Source organism: Danio aesculapii, chromosome 6, assembly GCF_903798145.1.
Source record: "Danio aesculapii chromosome 6, fDanAes4.1, whole genome shotgun sequence".
NCBI lineage: Eukaryota > Metazoa > Chordata > Actinopteri > Cypriniformes > Danionidae > Danio > Danio aesculapii.
Window position 1 is genome coordinate 14806846 of NC_079440.1, and position 19760 is coordinate 14826605.

The 19760-nt window shown below is 36.2% G+C and overlaps 1 protein-coding gene across 5 annotated transcripts in view; it reads right to left on the bottom strand.

Moving 5' to 3' along the window:
- Positions 1–19760, bottom strand: part of tanc1a (tetratricopeptide repeat, ankyrin repeat and coiled-coil containing 1a) — a 119880-nt gene that overhangs the window by 10657 nt on the left and 89463 nt on the right. For all 5 annotated transcript variants that reach the window (XM_056459620.1, XM_056459617.1, XM_056459618.1 and 2 more), the window contains exons 13-20: positions 19534–19656; positions 14780–15016; positions 10329–10493; positions 8206–8287; positions 5717–5850; positions 5515–5638; positions 3558–3733; positions 98–230 (exon numbers count right to left, since the gene is read on the bottom strand). In XM_056459620.1, coding sequence (XP_056315595.1) covers positions 98–230; positions 3558–3733; positions 5515–5638; positions 5717–5850; positions 8206–8287; positions 10329–10493; positions 14780–15016; positions 19534–19656 — 1174 coding nt within the window. The remainder of the gene's footprint in view (positions 1–97; positions 231–3557; positions 3734–5514; positions 5639–5716; positions 5851–8205; positions 8288–10328; positions 10494–14779; positions 15017–19533; positions 19657–19760) is intronic.

Sequence of the window (19760 nt, forward strand, 5' to 3'; positions counted from 1 at the left end):
GAACCTGACGGTGGCGATCTAGATTCTGGAGGACGGCACATGAACCCAGGAGAGGTTTCAGAGAATGTGTGTCATGATGTTCTGAGGTGAGACTCACCCAGTTTAGCCCCTTTCTTCAGCAGAGTGACCACTACTGAGGTGTTTCTGCTACCGATGGCCCGGTCCAGAGGTCTCATGCCGCTGTAGTCCATGTGTTCGATCGCCGCTCCACACTCCACCAGATAATGCACCTGTAAACATCGATATAGCATCAATTTGAGACAAATGTGTGTATACGGTGCTGGGAATCTTTAGGGACTTCACAATTCTAGGAGTCACGATTCAGTTCCAAAAACCTACATTTTTTTCAGTTTCTTTGGTTGTGCAAAGCCATCTTTCAAACTTCTACCGTATGTATGACAGTACTGCAATCTTTTATTAAATTTATATTTAGTTCGGTGCCAGTGGTAGTAGTGGTTTTGGTCTTCGACACATGCACTCCAGTGCTGACGGCGACCCGAGTTCAATTCCCCCTTGTGGTCCTTCCCCTCTCTCTGCTCCCCTTGCTTTCCTGTCAACAATCTCTACTGTCCTATCCATTAAAGGTAAAAACCCCGAAAAAAAAATATTATTACAAAAAAATTATATTTAGGCCTGTCACAATAATCAATAAATTGACTTATCGCACAACACATGGACATGACCTCAATCATTTTTGGTGATGCAATCCATATCGCCCTATTCTATCAACATTTTAGCTGATTGCACAACCCCTCTATCTCTATCGGAGGTGTCAGGAGCTATGTATACATTTGGGATATGTTTGCGTATAACTGAGCGGGATAAACTTTTTATTTGATAAGAAAAGATGCGCATAAACTATGATGAAAACACTTTTACCAACAAATTCCAGTATGTCCATTAAAAAAGGTCATGTGATTTTGTTATAATAGATCAAGTGATGATGAAAATGCGTGTGAATGGACAAACCAGCAGGCTGAGCACATTGTAAAACATCTGAACTGTTTTGGTCATTCTAAAGCGTTTCAGTATTATTGTTGTTATATTATTAATGACCTCCAGAATATTAAAGAGAATCTGCACTCCGTGGCTTATGCTTTCAAATACAACCACGCGTTTATTGTGCGTCGGCATTGTCTTCTGAGATGCAAGTCATTTATTAATTAAGGAAAAGATCCATGCAGCTGCTCCTACCGCAGCAAATTATTCATTCATTCATTTTATTTTTGGCTTAGTCCTTTTATTAATCAGGGGTCGCCACAGCGGAATGAACCGCCAACTTATTAAGCATATGTTTTACGCAGCGGATGCCCTTGCAGCTGCAACCTATCTCTGGGAAACATCCATACACACTCATTCACACTCATACACTACGGACAATTTAGCCTACCCAATTCACCTGTATTGCATGCCCTTGGACTGTGGGGGAAACTGGAGCACCCGGAGGAAACCCACGTGAACATGGGGAGGACATGCAAACTCCACACAGAAATGCCAACTGATCCAGCTGAGGCTTGAACCAGCGACCTTCTTGCAGTAAGGCGACAGCACTACCTACTGCGCCACTGCGTCGCCGCAGCAAATTACATTTTTATATTTGATATTGGCGCCAGTTAATCGGGAAGTGACGATTTCTTTTGCGACATTACAGTTTTGTAAATAAATTTAATTTATATTTTTGGATGTAAACATAGCTAGTGTGGTTAAAAAACACTATAGTATTTACTATTAATTACTAGAGTATATTTTCATGTGGGTGTCTGACAGCTGAAAATAGATCTGGTAGCAGATGTCCCAGCCTCTGTTACTTATTACCTTGTACATGTTTGTAAGATTTATTATTATTTATTTGATTAGGATATACGTTTCACATTCCGTTTCCAATGCCTAATTATTTAACTTGTTAAAATGACTATAATGAAATTAAATATTCTTCAGAATAAACGTTATATGTTCTTTGGAAGAGTGTACTTTCATTGTGATGATATTATATTGTCATTCTTGCATTATATAATGTATAAGAGTGTCATAAAGTGGTCTGGAAATGACTATAATATTGTTTATTGCGATATATTTTGGTGCAATATATATCGTACAACAAAAAATAGATATTGTGACAGGCCTAGTTATATTCAGGATGAACAAGCTCTTAATGCAACATTAAAATGCCAGATTACAAATAGCAAACAGTTCTCATTCCAAAAAGAATGCATTATTTTTTTTAGTCAAGCAAATATGTTTATATAAAAGTGATATTTGGAAGTGACGTTAGAATCCCTTGTAGTTCAGAGCCAGATTTAAAACACAGTAGTATAAAATGCTTCATTCATATGCAAATCTCAAATGACTTTCAGGCCCTGTCCACATGAATACTGATCTTTTCAAAACTGTTCTGCTTTCCACACAGTTTGTCCTTTTGTCCACATAAAAATGCAGTATTGAGTGACTGAAACCAAAACTTTTTGAAAACTCCAGCCAGGGTGAAGATTTTCAGAAACTCCGGTTACAGCGGGTGTGCCGTTTTCTCCTTTTTGATTGGCCAAAATGAGTTTTTCGAGATTGAGGTGAATTATTATATTCTGCATCGTTCCCGCTTAGTGTCAGTAATTTGCCTCTATTCACACGTTTGCATTGACTTTGTATGTAACTTATGCAAATACTTAATTCGATGTGTGAAGCCAGCATAAAACACTTTTATCACCACCTACTGGTTCGGCGTGATCTTAACAGTGCATCACAGAGTGTTTTTTTATTTTCATGTGGACAGAAATTTTATTTTTTCAAAACGAAGGTAAGGAAAACTCTTTATAAAATTGCCCGTGCACTTGTAAAGATTTAAATTCTTAAATCTTGTCCAAATTAAAGCGAATTCGGCAGCATACATACAGTCAGAATTATTAGCCCCCTGTTTATTTTTCTCAACACATTTCTAAACATGATAGTTTTAATAACTCATTTCTAAAAACTGATTTATTTTATCTTTTCCATGATGACAGTAAATAATATTTTACTAGATATTTTTCAGAAAACTTCTATACAGCTTAAAGTGACATTTAAAGGCTTAACTTAGTTAATTAGGTTAACTAGGCAGGTTAGGGTAATTAGGCAAGTTATTGTATAACGATGTTTTTTTCTGTAGATTATCGAAAAAAAATATATAGCTTAAAGGGGCTAATAATTTTAACCTTAAAATGATTTTTAAAAAATCTTAAAACTGCTTTTATTCTAGCCAAAATAAAACAAATAAGACTTTCTCCAGAGGAAAAAATATTATCAGACATACTGTAAAAATGTCCTTGCTGTTAAACTAAATATTTAAAAAAGAAAAAAGGGGGGCTAATAATTTTGATTTCAACTGTATGTGCCTGTCAATGCGTATTATTTTTCATTTTCTAGCTAAAGCCCATACAGGCAATTGTGATCTAAATTGAGTAAATTCTGAACATTTGAGAATCAGTTCAGAATGGTTAGGGAAACAAAATGTATGCATTGATGGATAATTTTTTTCTCCAACCTCTAGTTTTGTCTGATAAAAGATCAAAATAATTTCAGCTCACTATGTCCGCATCTCCGTAGAAAGCAGCCAGGTCCAGTGGGGTGCGTCCGTGCTTATCCGTGTGGTCAATCTGAGCGCCTCTGTCCACCAGAAACTCCACCACTTTCTTTTGTCCCTTCAGACATGCCCACCCAAGAGGTGTCAGACCCTCTTTATCCACCGCTGTCAAACACGCTCCTACAATGCAAACACAGAACGATGCCAGATTTGTCGCTGGAATTTTGCTGCAGTTGTAATATTAAACCCTGTAAAGTTGGACTTATGAAATATTACTCCAAATACAGAAAGCTTTTTGGCTCATATATACTCATCAGCCCCTTTATTAGAAGTACATGTTCCACTGCTTGTCAATGCAAATATCTAATTAGCCAACCATGTCAGCTACTCGAGCAGTAAAGCATGTTGATGTGGTCAAGAATGGGGAACAAAAGTGATTTAAAGGCATTTCTGTCTCATTTATTCACCCTCAGTTTGTACCAAACCCATTTCAATTGCATTATTCTGCTGAACACAAAGGAAGATATTTGGAAGAATGTCAGTAGCCAAAGAGATCTCACCACTCATTTACTGCTATAGGAGGAAATGAGTGGTAAGATTTTTTTAGTTACTGACATTCTTCCAAATATCTTTTGTGTTTAACAGAACAATGCAATTTATACAGATTTGGAACAACCTGAGGGTGATGCAGAGTTGAGTTGGGTGAACTCATTTTAAGTGATTTTGTTATAGTTGTTAGAGCTAGACAGGATGGTCTGAGTAATTTAGAAACTACTAATGAACTGGGATTTTTATGCACAATCATCTGTAGAGTTTACAGAGAATGGTCCAAAAACAAATGTGTCAGAGCTCACACTCCAGCTTAAAAATAACACCACCTTTTTATTCAGAGACCCAAACAAAAGCATACAATTTAGTGCAGTGGTTAATAGTCGGATCAACAGGGTTTCTGCAGGCTTCACAAAGTCAAATGTAAGATTTTTTAAGACTTTTTTAAGACAATTATGATTGAATTTCAGACTTATACAGAGCTAAACGCTAAGGATTTTTTCTAAAGGCCCAGTTTGGGGAAATTTTTTAACTTGACCCATCAAATAAAATTCTATTTAGTTATTTCTTAGCCACACATTTTAAATAATGTGTCAAAAGAAGCCAACTCCAGTTGTTTACACAGACTTTTTGTCTTTAAAACTCTTTAAAAACTACCATAAACTTAATGTATACACAACAGTCAGTGTCCTCACTGTATATGCTTTATGTTTCATACATGGAGAAATTTAAACAAATGTTATTGTAAGGAAGATCATTAAACCATATTTGTAAATGGAGTTAAAAATAGAGTTTTGTCAAAAGTGTTATTGAGATGTATTTCTGGTGATTGGGTGACTGGACAGTTTGGCAAGTAAATAAGAAAATTAGGACCCGCTTAAAATGATTTAAGACCTACAATACTATATTTCAGTGATTTTAACACTTTTTAGGGCCTAAAATTATTTTTTGAAATGTAAGATTTTTTAAGACCCCGCGGACACCCTGGATAAACTCTAATATGTGTGATGACAATTAACATTTAGATAAAGGTTTATTGATTCAGTAATCAATAGTATAGCATTAATAATAGCTTCTTTATGCAAATATCCTATGTGTCTTTTTACTTCTGTGATATGATTGTAGTGCGAGGGGCAAAACTCCTGAAGAAGTTAATCTGTTATCTCAAAAATGTATACTTCTGCATCTCTTAGCTCACAGACATGCAAACTGATTATTCTCTGCTCTAAGTGTGATACAAGACAAAATCTGACTATTCTAATTTAAATCCAGTCCTCACATTTTATTTAAAATTCTTCATCAGGAAAAGGGAATTTCCATGACGTGTCAACTGTGATTTTGGTAACTGAGGCTATTTTTATGATTTTTTGAGTTGTGGGTAGATTAAGGACTCCCGTGCCCCAATCACTGACCCTTTGAGAGCAGGAAGTCCACAGTCTCCAGGTGTCCTTCACTTGCAGCCACCATCAGTAGAGAGCGACCATGTTTATCACCGCAGTTCACATCTGCACCACGCTGGAGAAACAATTCTGCAATCTGCAAGTACGTAAAAGAGATGAGTGACATCAATATAAAATTTGACTTTTTCTTTTTACGGGTAATAAAGGGTCATACTTGTGTGTGTCCATGTCGCACTGCATTAAAGATGGGTGCAACCCCTCTGCGGTTTGGCTGTGTTACAATGGCACCTTGATCCAGCAGGAACACACACCCCTCCTGTTTGCCCCGTCCAGCAGCAGCAGTTAGAGCTGAAGAAGATGTGCATGTTAACATCTGTCAACCTGGGAAACTGTCACAGCATCTATATAGTATAGTTGGCAAAATAACATGACAAACTCTGTAGCACTTTACTTGAAATGTCATGCATGTGAATGATTTTATGCATGCTTATGACAACTGTTATTAAGTGTCATTCACTCAGTTATGTCATTTTAAATGCAAAGCTGACATTGTTTGAGACAACTTGACATTACCAAGACAATATAAGTCATAAATCATAAGTCATAAATCTGTCATAAACATGATTATCATGAGTAGGGATGCAACGATTAACTGATTTCACTATTAACTGTACCTATTAACTATATCACTAAAACTGCAGCAACTAAACAAAGTTATGCCAAATGTGCGCTAGTTTAAAGTTCCCAGCTCGTACACCGACTCTAATACACACGCACACTGGATTACTATGGTTGAGGCTATTAACTATAGGCCGTTCATATATTGCGTCTTTTGCATGCACAAGTACATCATTTCCAATGGCGGTGCGTTTTAAGTCTAAAGAATAATGGACTATTGTTTGTTTTTATTATTATTTTGTGCTGTATTATTTAGTTATTGAGCAGCAGTAAATAACACTTTAAAATATAAGAAGTTTTCATGTGATTTTTCTAAACTAGCAGTGTTTTGAAATGAATGAATGCATAATAATCATGATTATTCCTCAGACTATAATCACACAACCAAAATCAATATTCGTTGCATCCCTAGTCATGAGACCATTATCATTGTCATGAATTTTATGAACAGCAACACTACTATTTTTCTTGACCTCAACTACAGTGGTAAAAATTTTAATTTAGTGACACTGTTATATAATTATTTGACACTTTTACAGAGCAGATTTAATCACAAATTCAGTTTGTCCCTCTGAAAAAGTGATCAGGTTGTTATTTATTATACAATTAAAATGGCGCCATCATGATTATGACAGATTTATGACAAGTTATGCTGTCTTGATAATGTCATGACAAAAATTAAAACAATGACTTCTGCTGCTTGATTAAACTACTTATTTAAGATGAATTAATACAACACAAATCTTACATTTTTTGGTGGACAACTTAATTGTTTTATGTTCAATCCACTTAAATTTGTAAAAATTATTGAGTTAACGATTTGTGTTGGGACAACATGAAGGAATCATGTGGAACCCAGCATTTTTTACAGTGAAGACAGGTTACGATGTAGTATTTGTTTATGTCAAGTAGTCATAGCAGAGACACCTCAAACAATGTTATCATTGCATTTAAAAGGACATAACTAAGCATAATTATGAAAATGTCCTTCATACTTATTACATGTGTCATGTCAGTGAAGAATCTAATAAAAAATCTGAGAATTCTTAAGCAAACTTATGTGTGGGATGTTTCAAGAAAGCAACCATTCATTATTTGATTTAATCATATGATCGTTAGTCATTTATATAACAATCATTATAAATTTGATTGATCATTAGTTAAGGATTTGATTATTATTATTATTTGTCATTTTATTATGTTTTTATTATTTATATTTTATTATTTTCCTATAATTATTGCTTAATTATTTCATTTTTCCATACTGTTAAAATCTTAAGACTGTGGATTCAAGCGACACTTGCTTTCATGAGTTAGAGATAAGAGAATGTCTCCATTTCAAGGTCTGTATTGTCTCTGGACAATGTTGTGAAGCAGTCATTTTCCATTGCTGTTGCTTGTGGTATAATAACAATTGTTAGATTTATCCTGGTAAGACGAACTATGATTATTCAATAAACTCTGCTCTTTCTGTATCGTCATTACTTCGTCTGCTGCTTCTGCTCCTCTCTGGCTTTCTCAGTCAGCTCCTATATTGATAGGAGACTGTTAATTCAGTTGAATACTGGTTAACAGGTTTGGGTATTGGAAACTCTGCTGACTTGTTGTCTAGATACCTGGAGAAACTGACATTTCCTGACAAGATCTGGCATCCGGGGCTGGATCTTATTTATCTGGCGTGGATATGGTGATTTAACACCATGATTATAAAGGCGTCATTGCAGTCATTATTAACACCTCCTTCTAATAAATTGTTACGACAAATCCCATATGATAAAAACAGCAGCACTACTTCCATGGAGATTCTTGTGTGTGTTTGATGGACACTTTACTGTCCCACAAAGCATTTAGAGAGTTGTAGTGTATCAGAATTCCATTCATCCTTACCACATTCATAATATACAAACTGCACTTAAAAAAAACCCAATACTGTATTTAATGATAAAAGTTTTCCAGTTCAGTTTTTACTGTGGTGTCACATAAACAAAATAATTAAATGCAGTGCAATGTTGTGTATTAACAAACCTGTTTCACCCCACAACGTATCATGACCGTCAATCTGCACTGAAAACTCATCATTGTTCAACGCCAGCATCCTTTTTACCACCTGTGAATACACATCAATGACATTTCGATGATTCAAGATACAAGATGACTGTATGTTCACATGTGGGTGTTGAGTGTGCGTGTGGGTTCTGTGTGTTTTCATCCAAGTCGAGGTGAAGTCATGTTTGTTTACCTAATACAGGTTGATTAAAAGAAGCTTCAGAGTAATATGCAGAAGAAATAATTACTGTAAAGAGAGAATTAATTACGCAAATGCCAATTATGACGCATACAATGTGAACTGTAAAGCAGCTCTAAAAGACACCTGCATTATTCAGCTCAACACTGATTCAATAACAGTTGTTTAATAACATATGGACGTTGAAAGTTCACTAAGTTTAATTCAACTATTAAACAGTTCTACAGATTTTTTTTATTTTATATTCAGCTTAAAATCTTCATTTTGTTGATGTGGCGAATGATGACTATGGCTAGCATTGGTTTTTCATGATTATTATGAGATATCATGGCCTTATGCTATGAGTAGACTCTTCATTTAAATATTTAGCTAAAATTAGTGCGATCATGGGCAGTAAGTAATGTATTATATTTTTTATTTAATGCCATGTCAGCAACCAAGGCTATTTTCATGGCAAGAACATTTCAATAATTAATATACGATTAAAATCAACAAACAAATAAATCCATAAATAAGATTTTTAGTGCTAATGCATGATAAAAAGTGTCACTTTGCTATCTTAATGTTCTTAAGAGAGTTAATTTCTTAAAATAGTCTTCTGGAATCATTAAAAGCAGGACATTCCAGTAGAATGTGTTTTACTGTAAGAGGAATTGTGCAGTACAAACATTGACTAAAGCCCCAGATCACACGTTTTTTGAAAATCTTGACTTGTGGTGGGTAACAAATGTGCCAGACTACACGTTCCTTCACGATCAGTCATCCCGTGACGTCTACGATGTGCGTTATTTCCCAAAGCGAGGGTTGCTATAACAATATTTCTTATCTTAATTTCAATGTTTCGTTGTTTTTTTATCTTATGTCATTCTCAATAAACACTGATGCTTGTTGACAACTAGGCTACATTATTTATGGGCATTCATTTTGACATTGATAGGATCAAACTTATATTTCCTTTTTAACATTAAGATATTTTCTTTTAAATCTAAATGTATATTTTCCAGCCATGGGTTGCTGATTGAACACTCCCTTGTCTGAACTTGCCGCGAGTGAGACGGAGAAAGTGAAAGCACATCAGCAGCAAGGAAAAATCAGATGCTCAGGTAGTGGATAAAAATAAACAAAAATAAATAAACAAGAATAATTTCATGCTTCAGCGCCAAAGCACATATGTTAAATAAAATAAAATCTAGCCTAAATAAATTTAAAGTGAAATATTCACAGTTTCAGAGAAACCTTAAGCTTTTAATACTTAATGACAAAATCATTTATCGCCAGTGAGTTTCAATTTAATTAGTTCAATCAATTGATTTCAACTTTTAATTAAGCAGCACTGAACATTTTCCCAGATTACCTCAGATGAATGAACTCAGTCAGAAGGCTGAGATAACTCAGAAACTCTTTGTGAGAATGAAGGTCTTCATATTTGTACCAGTCTGTCAAATAAAATTGCTTAAAACACTTAAATATTTTTGCATAACCAATGATTGATCTTATCCACCGGTGACCCACCCATAAGTAAATATGCAGCCTATTTTTTGACCTGACCTACGTATTAATGGCAGCATCTGCCGATATAATTGAGAAATTTTGTGCAGTAATATACAGCAAGCTCTCAAAACCATGGCAAATGTATGAGAAATTTTCGCTAAAGTGTCCATTTGTGGGAAACTGATTATTTTAAGTCCATCAAAGCAAAATAGGACCATCAGAATATGCAGACTGTTGTTTTGTTGGTCTCCTATCTCCTTCATGAACATCTCCACTCTGGCAGCATTTTTCAAAACTCTATCCAGTGCTTAAATGGGGGATCCCTTGACTTTTTTGGGGCTAAACGTAGGGAATATGTAATTGGTAACAGTTCACTTTGTGTATGTGTGGTTGGGGAATGTGCTTTTAGTACCTGTGTGTGTCCCATGCTGGATGCCGCAATCAGCGCCTGCTGCAGTGCCTTGTTCTTCAGGTCTGAACTCCAGTCCTGCTCCAGAAGATACTGCAGGATCTCAGCATGACCCCGCAGAGCAGCGTGAACCAGCGCACACTGACCACTCTTATCTGCATGATCCACCTGATAAAACATGCATACAGTTTTAATTGCACACCAATCACTGTCATATAAATAAAGTGACCCTAGTTTACTTTTTGGGATATTACCATTTCAGTAGTGTGTACCACAGCTGCTTTTGAGAGTAAGAAGTCTGCAAAGTTTCAAAGATTAAAGTGCATTGTAAATGGAGTTAACTGAATCTAAACAGCTTAAATCCTTTCTGCACCAACCTTTATAGATTTGTATCAGATTTGAATACAGCCAGCTGATGGATTTTATTGGTTGACAAATAAAAATGTAGTTTTAGCTTGTAATAATAAAATTATAAGTTAATTAGAATATAATTAATGTTTTTTTGATGACAAGAAGATCCCATTTTCAGCATTTCGAAAGTAAATGCACTTTGCTTGTGGTTTTAAAGCAGGGGTGTCCAAACTCAGTCCTGGAGGGCCGGTGTCCTGCAGATTTTACCTCCAACTTGCCTCAACACAGCTGCAAGGATGTTTCTAGAAAGCCTTGTAAGAGCTTGATTAGCTAGCTCAGGTGTGTCTGATTGGAGTTGGAACTATACTTTGCAGGACACTGGCCCTCCAAGACAGAGTTTGGGCACTCCTGTTTTAAAGGATGACTTCCTAAACACTACCTGAATAAACCATTTAACCCTTGTGTATAGTTTAAATTGACTACCCTTTCGATATGTTCTTAGCTGTTAAAATTAAAAATCATCACGATCATGGCTGATCAACAGTAAAAATGTAAAGATTTTACCTCTTCCCAACAGGGAAAACCACCAACAATCAAGAATGCATGATTATGTGATGTCATAGATTTGCAGTCAAAAAATGTGGTTATAATGGAAGCGAATGGGGCAAAAACAGCCATTAACATAATGAAAGGGTAGTCAATTTGCACAGAGTACGGAAGTCCTAAGAGGCCATGCGTTCAAATATTTTTTCTCTCTTGTTTTGTCGTGATCCCCATTTAATTATCTGATCACGACTTAATTTTCTTATGATCTTGACAAAACAAAAAGTTATGTCATAATCATGACTTATTTATTTTTATTTATGTATTATTTTTATTATTATTATTTTTATTATTATTATTATTATTAATATCTGGCAAATGTATGACCAGGCGACCTATTTTTTCTGCCTGGATGCCCTAGACATGCCTACACATAGTCGCTTGTACGGAAGTGTTAAGGTGTTTTTATAGAAATCAACTTAGTTCAGCTGGACATGTTATGCTACAGATATGAGGGAGGCGCCGCGTGTCTGCTCAAAGCAGCTCTGAGCTGTAGGAGTGATGAGAATGAAACAAAATGACGAATCCAAAAGTGCAAGAGCAGGACTGTTTTTAATTTCTTTGTTTAAAATAACTGAGTTGGTCTGTATTAGAGATGTCAATTTCCACAAAATCCCATGATCATCATCATTTAAATGAACGATCAATTATAGATATTTCATTAATCACCACTCCATCATAAACACAATACATACTTCCCGTTGTAATGTGCATACAGTAGCTTCATATCTCATTAATTGCAGGAATTCGCTTTTTTTAAGTAATTGTAAATAACTTGCGGAAAGGATCAAGCAAAAGCAGGATCGTCATCATTCTTCATAGTTTAATTCATACATGCAGCAACTTATTTTGCGCCATATAACGTTAAAAAGGAAATATTATAAATAATGATATATTATCATATACATGAAGATAATAATGAATAATAATGAATGAACAATAATCTTGAGAATGAGTTATGTTGAGATCACGAGAAAATGAAGTCGTTATCACGAGAAAACAACTTTGCGTTATGCTGAGATCACGAGAAAACAATTTGTTATGTCAAGATCACAAGATAATTTGGTCATGATCACGACAAAACAAGAAAGAAAAAATATTTTAATGCATGGCCTCTCTCTTAGGACTTCTGCAACAGAGTGTGTTGTTGATTTTTTGAAGATTTTCAAAGCTTTTTTCTAAAATATGTGTCAAAATAAGATAAGTCACCAAAAATCATTCCAGTAGCTGAAACACAGAGAGAGAAGTGGCCAAAATAGGACTCAAAATAACCCCAGAGTGGATGAAAACACCCTTAACAGCACTCAAGGGTTAAGACATTTTTGAAGAAATGCTACAATGTTTTATACTAAATGAGATTATAAGAGACCAAATAAAATTCGATATAAAATGAGCAGCCTCTAAAACAGTAAACAGGGGCTATGGAATTAGTTTCAGCTGTTAAAACAGTTGTCACTTTTCTCATACAGTATTATTAAATCCATCTTATCATTTGCAGATTCCTGTTGACATAGAGCAGTGTGTCAGTTCACATATATTTCTTATAGGAGTTAATTCAAGAAAGAACACAGCACACAACAACAACAAATACCTCACACTCTATACAGTACACAGTGTGCAAATATGACTTAAAATAACAAAATGCAAGAAACTTTTCACAGCTTGAAGGCAGAATTGTTTATATAACCAAAGTTACTGAACAACAAAATAACTGCTCCCTCTTTTCCTGTTGTGCTCAGTTTGATTGACATGTACGTGCGCACCCTATGAAGTATTTAAAATTAATGAGCACAACCACATTTAATCACTGTCAAACTGTTAGAACAGTGGGCTTTCATTATAAAAATAAATAGTTTTTTTGTTTCTTTCTTTCTTTTGTCAGTGAAATGCATTTTTTCACTATTTTAGGTATCATTACTTTTGGAACTGATGTATTTTGGATATGATATATACACTCACTGGCCACTTTATTAGGTACACCAGTCCAACTGCTCGTTAACGGAAATTTCTAATCAGCCAATCACATGGCAGTGACTCTATGCATTTAGACATGTATACATGGTCAAGATGATCTGCTGCAGTTTAAACCGAGCATCAGAATGGGAAATAAAGGTGATTTAAGTGACTTTGAACGTGGCATGGTTGTTGGTGGAGTATTTCAGAAACTGCTCACCCACTGGGATTTTCACGCACAACCATCTCTAGGGTTTACAGAGAATGATCCGAAAAAGAGAAAATATCCAGTGAGCGGCAGTTCTGTGGGCGCAAATGCCTTGTTGATGCCAAAGGTCAGAGGAGAATGGCCAAACTGGTTCGAGCTTGTAGAAAGGCAACAGTAACTCAAATAACCACTCGTTACAACCGAGGTATGCAGAGGAGCATCTCTGAATGCATAACACAACCAATGTTGTGGCAGATGGGCTACAGCAGCAGAAGAACACACCGGGTGCCGCTCCTGTCAGCTAAGAACAGGAAACGATTCTACAAACAGTCTACAATTCGCACAGGCTCACCAAAATTGGAAGGTTGGAAAAACATTCCTGGTCTGATGAGTCTTGATTTCTGCTGCAACATTCGGATGATAGGGTCAGAATTTAGCATCAACAACATGAAAGCATGGATCCATCCTGCCTTGTATCAACGGTTGAGGCTGGTGGTGGTGGTGTAATAGTGTCGGGAATATTTTCTTGAACATGGAATTTTCTGGAACATGACAGTGAGTTCACTGTACTCAAATGGCCTCCACAGTCACCAGAGCTCAATCCAATACAGCACCTCTGGGATGTGGTGGAACGGGAGATTTGCATCATGGATATGCAGCCAAGAAATCTGCAGCAGCTGTGTGATGCCATCATGTAAACATAGACTAAAATCTCTGAATATTTCCAGAACCTTGTTAAATCATTGCCACAAAGGATTAAGGCAGTTCTGAATGCAAAAGTGGTTCCAACCCTGTACTAGTAAGGTGAACCTAATAAAGTGGCCAGTGAGTGTATATTTGTATGTAAATTGCATGTATTTTTTTGGACAAAATGTGTTGGTAACACTTTATTTCGATGGTCCATTTGAGTATTAGTAGACTGTCTGCTTAATATTAGTTGATACTGCTCCTTAAACAGACATTTAACTGACTATAAGAAACTTAGCAAGTACATGTCAACTTACACTAACCCTAACCCTAATCTAACAGTCTACTTCTAATCTAATGAGAATTAGCAGGTATGTAGATGCAATGTAACTTCAATTTAACTACTGGACCACCAAAATAAAGTGAGATGCATGTGTCGGTCCCAGGACCACCACGAATGTTAAGGTAACTACACTGTTCCTTGAACTACACTGTTCCTATTACTGTGACCTTTTATGTGAAGCTGCTTTGACACAATCTACATTGTATAAGCGCTATACAAATAAAGGTGAATTGAATTGAAAAAAAAAGTCTGGTGAAGTGTCTGAATCATTTATAGCCAGTTTGTGCATTAAAAAGTGGTTTAGCTGACCTTTGCCCCCTTTTTGCAGAGTAAAGTGACAAGCGGCAGATGTCCAGCAGCTGAGGCGTAGCAGAGGGAGGTCATGCCGTTTTCTGACTGCCCGTCCACAGGAGCCCCGCTCTCCAGGAGCAAAGCTGCCATCTCCAGGTGGCCCAGATGAGACTGTACACACAGCACTGGTGCGCTGTTCAACACTTCAGTGCGGTAACACACACTCGCCCCTCCCAAGATCAGCAATCGGGACACCTGGAGAGACCAGACCAGAGATTGTGATTAGTTCAGTTATTACCAGAATGGTTTCAACAGCATGGTTGCAGATATGAAAATCAGTATTCAAACCAACACTTCAGAATTATTCTACAGCCAGAAAGATGATATAACAAAGTAGCAAAAACACTAAAAATAGAATAGAAATGCCAATTTACACTATCGGAGCAATAAAAAGATTGAGAAATAAATAAGATTCCTTTAATATATACACCTTATTTTTTAATGTTATATATATGCTTGGCTAATGTAATTTAAATCGGTCAAAACTTCTGGTCTCATTCATTTCCATTCATTTTCAGCCATTCAAATTTGTTGTGCTAAATAATATTGCAAACCTGTATTGTCTTATCAAAACATTCACTTTTTTAATGTGCTGTCATAAACGCGCGGGTTTGTTGTGCAAGCAGTTTGACTGAATTTGAAAGAATTCACAGAAATGAGTGCTTACTTCTGCATTGAAAAATTTGCTACAGCCAAAATAAACATCAATAAGCTTAATTTACAGACCATTTTAACAATCTTCTATCTGTAGCCTAAAATACGTTCAGTGAATCTTAAAGCTATATCTACAGCTTCTTCTTTAGTTACAATCTACAGCTTCAATCTAGCATGCAATCTATATGATCAAAAGTACAGTTGAAGCTAAATTATTAGCTCTTCTATGAAGGTTTCATTCTTTTTCAAATATTTTCCAAGTGTAGTTTACTGGAAAATTATAAGGAAATATTCACCGTATTTATTATATATTTTCTTCTAAGGAAAGTCGTATTTGCTTTAGTCTGGCTGGAATAAAAGCAGTTTTTAAAGAGCCCCTATTATGGGTTTTTGAAAATGACCTTCCATGCAGTGTGTAACACAGCACTAAGTGAATGAAAACATTCAGCTGGGTTTTAAATCAGAAGGTGCGCCATGTTTAAAACTATTGATTCTTTATTGAAATAGTCCACTCAGAATCGAATAAACGAATCGTGTCGGGTTCAGATCTTTTGCTTGAACACGTCGACGTTGATACGGTACATCACCAAATATGAAGTGCCGGATCCTAAAACATGAACCCGCCTTTCCCTTAAGATACTAGCGGAGCACGGGGGATCACGGGACTGATCATGAAACGAAGATTACAATCACTGACAGATGGAGATTCAGCTGCGGAGAATAAAGGGTTAAAGTTCATTTTCACAACAACACCAGAGTGTTGCCAACCGTGTGCTGTGTTTGTTACTGTTATTTTTCAGATTTTTCATACAATAACCTACACTGTAGCACAGGATTCGCCTGATGTTTGCTATTAAAGGAAGGAGCAGCAGAGACTATCATGTATGGGATTTTGTCAAACTTTGAGAGGGAAAGTTTCTTCTCCCTCCGGATCATAACATAACAAGTGTAATTAAAATTGTTGCCGCGTTTTCTGTAGTTCGCAAAATATGTATTTAATTGTGTGTTGTAACTTGTAATCGATCAGTTACTTGTAATTATAGATCAGTGCTTGTAATGTATCTCTTAGGGTAAATATTTATGGGGCTATTCACATATCGTGTCCAAAACCACATTGAAAACACGACAACTGCATCTTCCTTTACCGATTTAAACAAAGGAATCGTTGAATAAATCCAATGGTATTCGTTGGGATAATTAGGTAAAAATAAACGCATATTATAAGACCATTAAAGTGTTTTTTGATCTTGCATGCATATCAGCCTGTTGTTGGAGACCTCCAAAACCAAAATATGACCTCTTATAATGCATAATAGGGGCTTTTAGATTGCAATTTGAGTTGAATACTAGTATCTTTAAAAATGAGTAAAATATGAATTGTCTTTATGGCAAAGACAGAATAAATTCATTTTTAGAAATGAGTTATTAAAGCTTTTACCTTTAAAAATGTGTTGAAAAAATTAAACAGAACTTGGCAAACATTTGAAAGAGTTAGAAATTTCAAAGGAGGACTAATCATTTACTACACAATAAACTGTATAGCTTCAATCCCAAACCTATATTTACAATCTACAGATTCAAGCAAATGAATCAATCTATTATAATATATCATAAATCTACATGTGCAATCCAAGTCAGCTTCAATTCACAACCTCTGTACAAGTTACAATATCAACAGCTTCAATCTATAACCTCAACCTGTATCAACAATCTACTCAATTTCAGTCCCTTTACATCAGCCATTCTGTATGTGAGGGATTGGGTGTGGTTAACATACTCAGCCAAGCCACTCCAACTGTCAGTTTTGACAACAAACAGAAATGGTGAGGAGGAGGTGCCTGTTAGGTTGTAATAACTCTCCCGAAACACTTCCTGATCTTTTCTAAATCAAACGGCTGCTTTAATACATCCAATCAGCTTGCAGTAGAAAAAAACAAGCAACACCCACTGTTTTCTCATTGAATATTTCTCTAGGAACTGTGTCACAACACGAAAAAAAACACAGTTTCAGCTTCCAGTTCATGTGGACTTTAAAACCGAAATGGTAACACTTTACTTGAAGAGGGTGTTCGTAAGACTGTCATGACACCTTTATAATCATGACACGACACATCACATATTTGAAGGAGATTTTATACATGCTTTTGACAACTGTCATTGAGTGTCGTTAGCTCAGTTTGTCATTTTAAATGCAAAGATGACATTATTTGAGATGTCTTTATGACACCTTGTCAAACAAATACATCATAACCTGCCTTTGTCATGAACTTGATATTAGCAAGACAAAACTTGTCATAAAACTGTCATAAACATGATCGTTACATGAGGCCATATAAATGTCTCAGACTCAAGCAAATTAACAGCGTGAAGCAATTTCTATCACAAATGTACATGTGCAACCCATATCAGCTTCAATTCACAACCTCAGTCTGTAGAAGTTACATTATCAACAGCTTCAATCTATAACCTCAACCTGCATCAACAATCTACTCGATTTCAGTCCCTTTACATCAGCCATTCTGTCTGTCCGAGGGATTGGGCGTGGTTAACATACTTAGCCACACCCCTCCAACTGTCAGTTTTGACAACAAACAGAAATGCTAGGGAGGAGGTGTCTGTGAGGAGGTTGTAATAAATCTCCCAAAACCCTTTTTCCTGATCTTTTCTGAATCAAACACCTGCTTTACTACATCCAATCAGCTCGCAGTAGAACAAAAACAAGCCACGCCCACTGTTTTCTCATTTAATATTCTGTTTCTCTAGGAACAGTGTCACAATATGAAAAAAAAAACACAGTTTCAGCGTCCAGTTCATGTGGACTTTAAAACCGAGATGGTAACACTTTACTTGAAGAGGGTGTTCGTAAGACTGTCATGACACCTTTATAATCATGACATGACACGTCAGTATTTGAAGGAGATTTTATACATGCTTTTGACAACTGTCATTGAGTGTCATTAGCTCAGTTTGTCATTTTAAATGCAAAGATGACATTATTTGAGATGTCTTTATGACACCTTGACAAACAAATACATTATAACCTGCCTTTGTCATGAACTTGATATTAGCAAGACAAAACTTGTCATAAAACTGTCATAAACATGATCGTTACGTGAGGCCATATAAATGTCTCAGATTCAAGCAAATTAACAGCGTCAAGCATTTTCTATCACAAATCTACATGTGCAACCCATATCAGCTTCAATTCACAACCTCAGTCTCTAGAAATTATAATATCAATAGCTTCAATCTAACCTCAACAATCTACTCCATTTCAGTCCCTTTAAATCAATTTCCTGTCCATCTGTCAGATTGTTGTTTACTCCTTGTCACTTGTAATTATAAATCTAAAACTATATACCAGAACATGCTAATTTCTTACATCACCTTCATTTAACGGTGAAAGGCATAAAATGTCGCCAGTCGGTGGCTGAATAAAAACAACCTGGCTCCGTTTTCTTTTTTTCTCCGATGTGGACATGGGAAGTGTGGTAATGGAGTCTTGATTAAGACGCTGGATGAAGCGGTAACACATTAAAAGCAAAAAGAAAGCAGAATGGCATTTATTTATACAAACACAGCAGGATTTAATGAGCAGCTCTCCAGCCAAATGGCTGTCAAGGATGCCGGCGTGCACGCGGCGCGGACTCGAGAGTGACGCTCGTTTCATTAAACTCCACAGGAGAGAAAATTACAGGGAGAGCCGGGTCTAGACTGCAATTAACATATAATAGATTTAATAAATAAATGTAGTCATTACGTAAGGCGTTTTTCAGTAAGCCTCAGCACTAATTACTATGTTTCTACGTGACTTCTGAAATCTCATTCATTGTGGATGACTCAGAGTTCTGTAAGGCTATATCTCTTCTTGTGCGGTGAATGCGTCAGCCGCAGTAATTGTTGGAGCAGTGTTCTACAATTCGGTAGCGCAAAAGCAGTTACTCATTTTTATTATTCTTTTTTTACTCAAGATTGACGCTGCTTTTTATAAGTGATGGTCTTATTGGTAATTTGAGGGTGAGTAAGCGTTTGTTTATTGTGCGTGTGTGTCTTCAGACCTTGACATTGGGTGTGTAGAGGTTTCTGAGAGAGGAAAGAGCTGCCGAGAGGCTCTCTGTGCTGTAGCTGATCCACAATGGCTGCAGAATGCTCGACGAAACCCCCGTTCTCTTACTGTGGCCCTGAGGAGAGACAATGACTGGTTAAAATACAAGTGAAATCAAAACTAACCATATGTTTTTGTTAGCTCACATTGCTAGTTTTGTGGCTAATAATTCATCTGTCC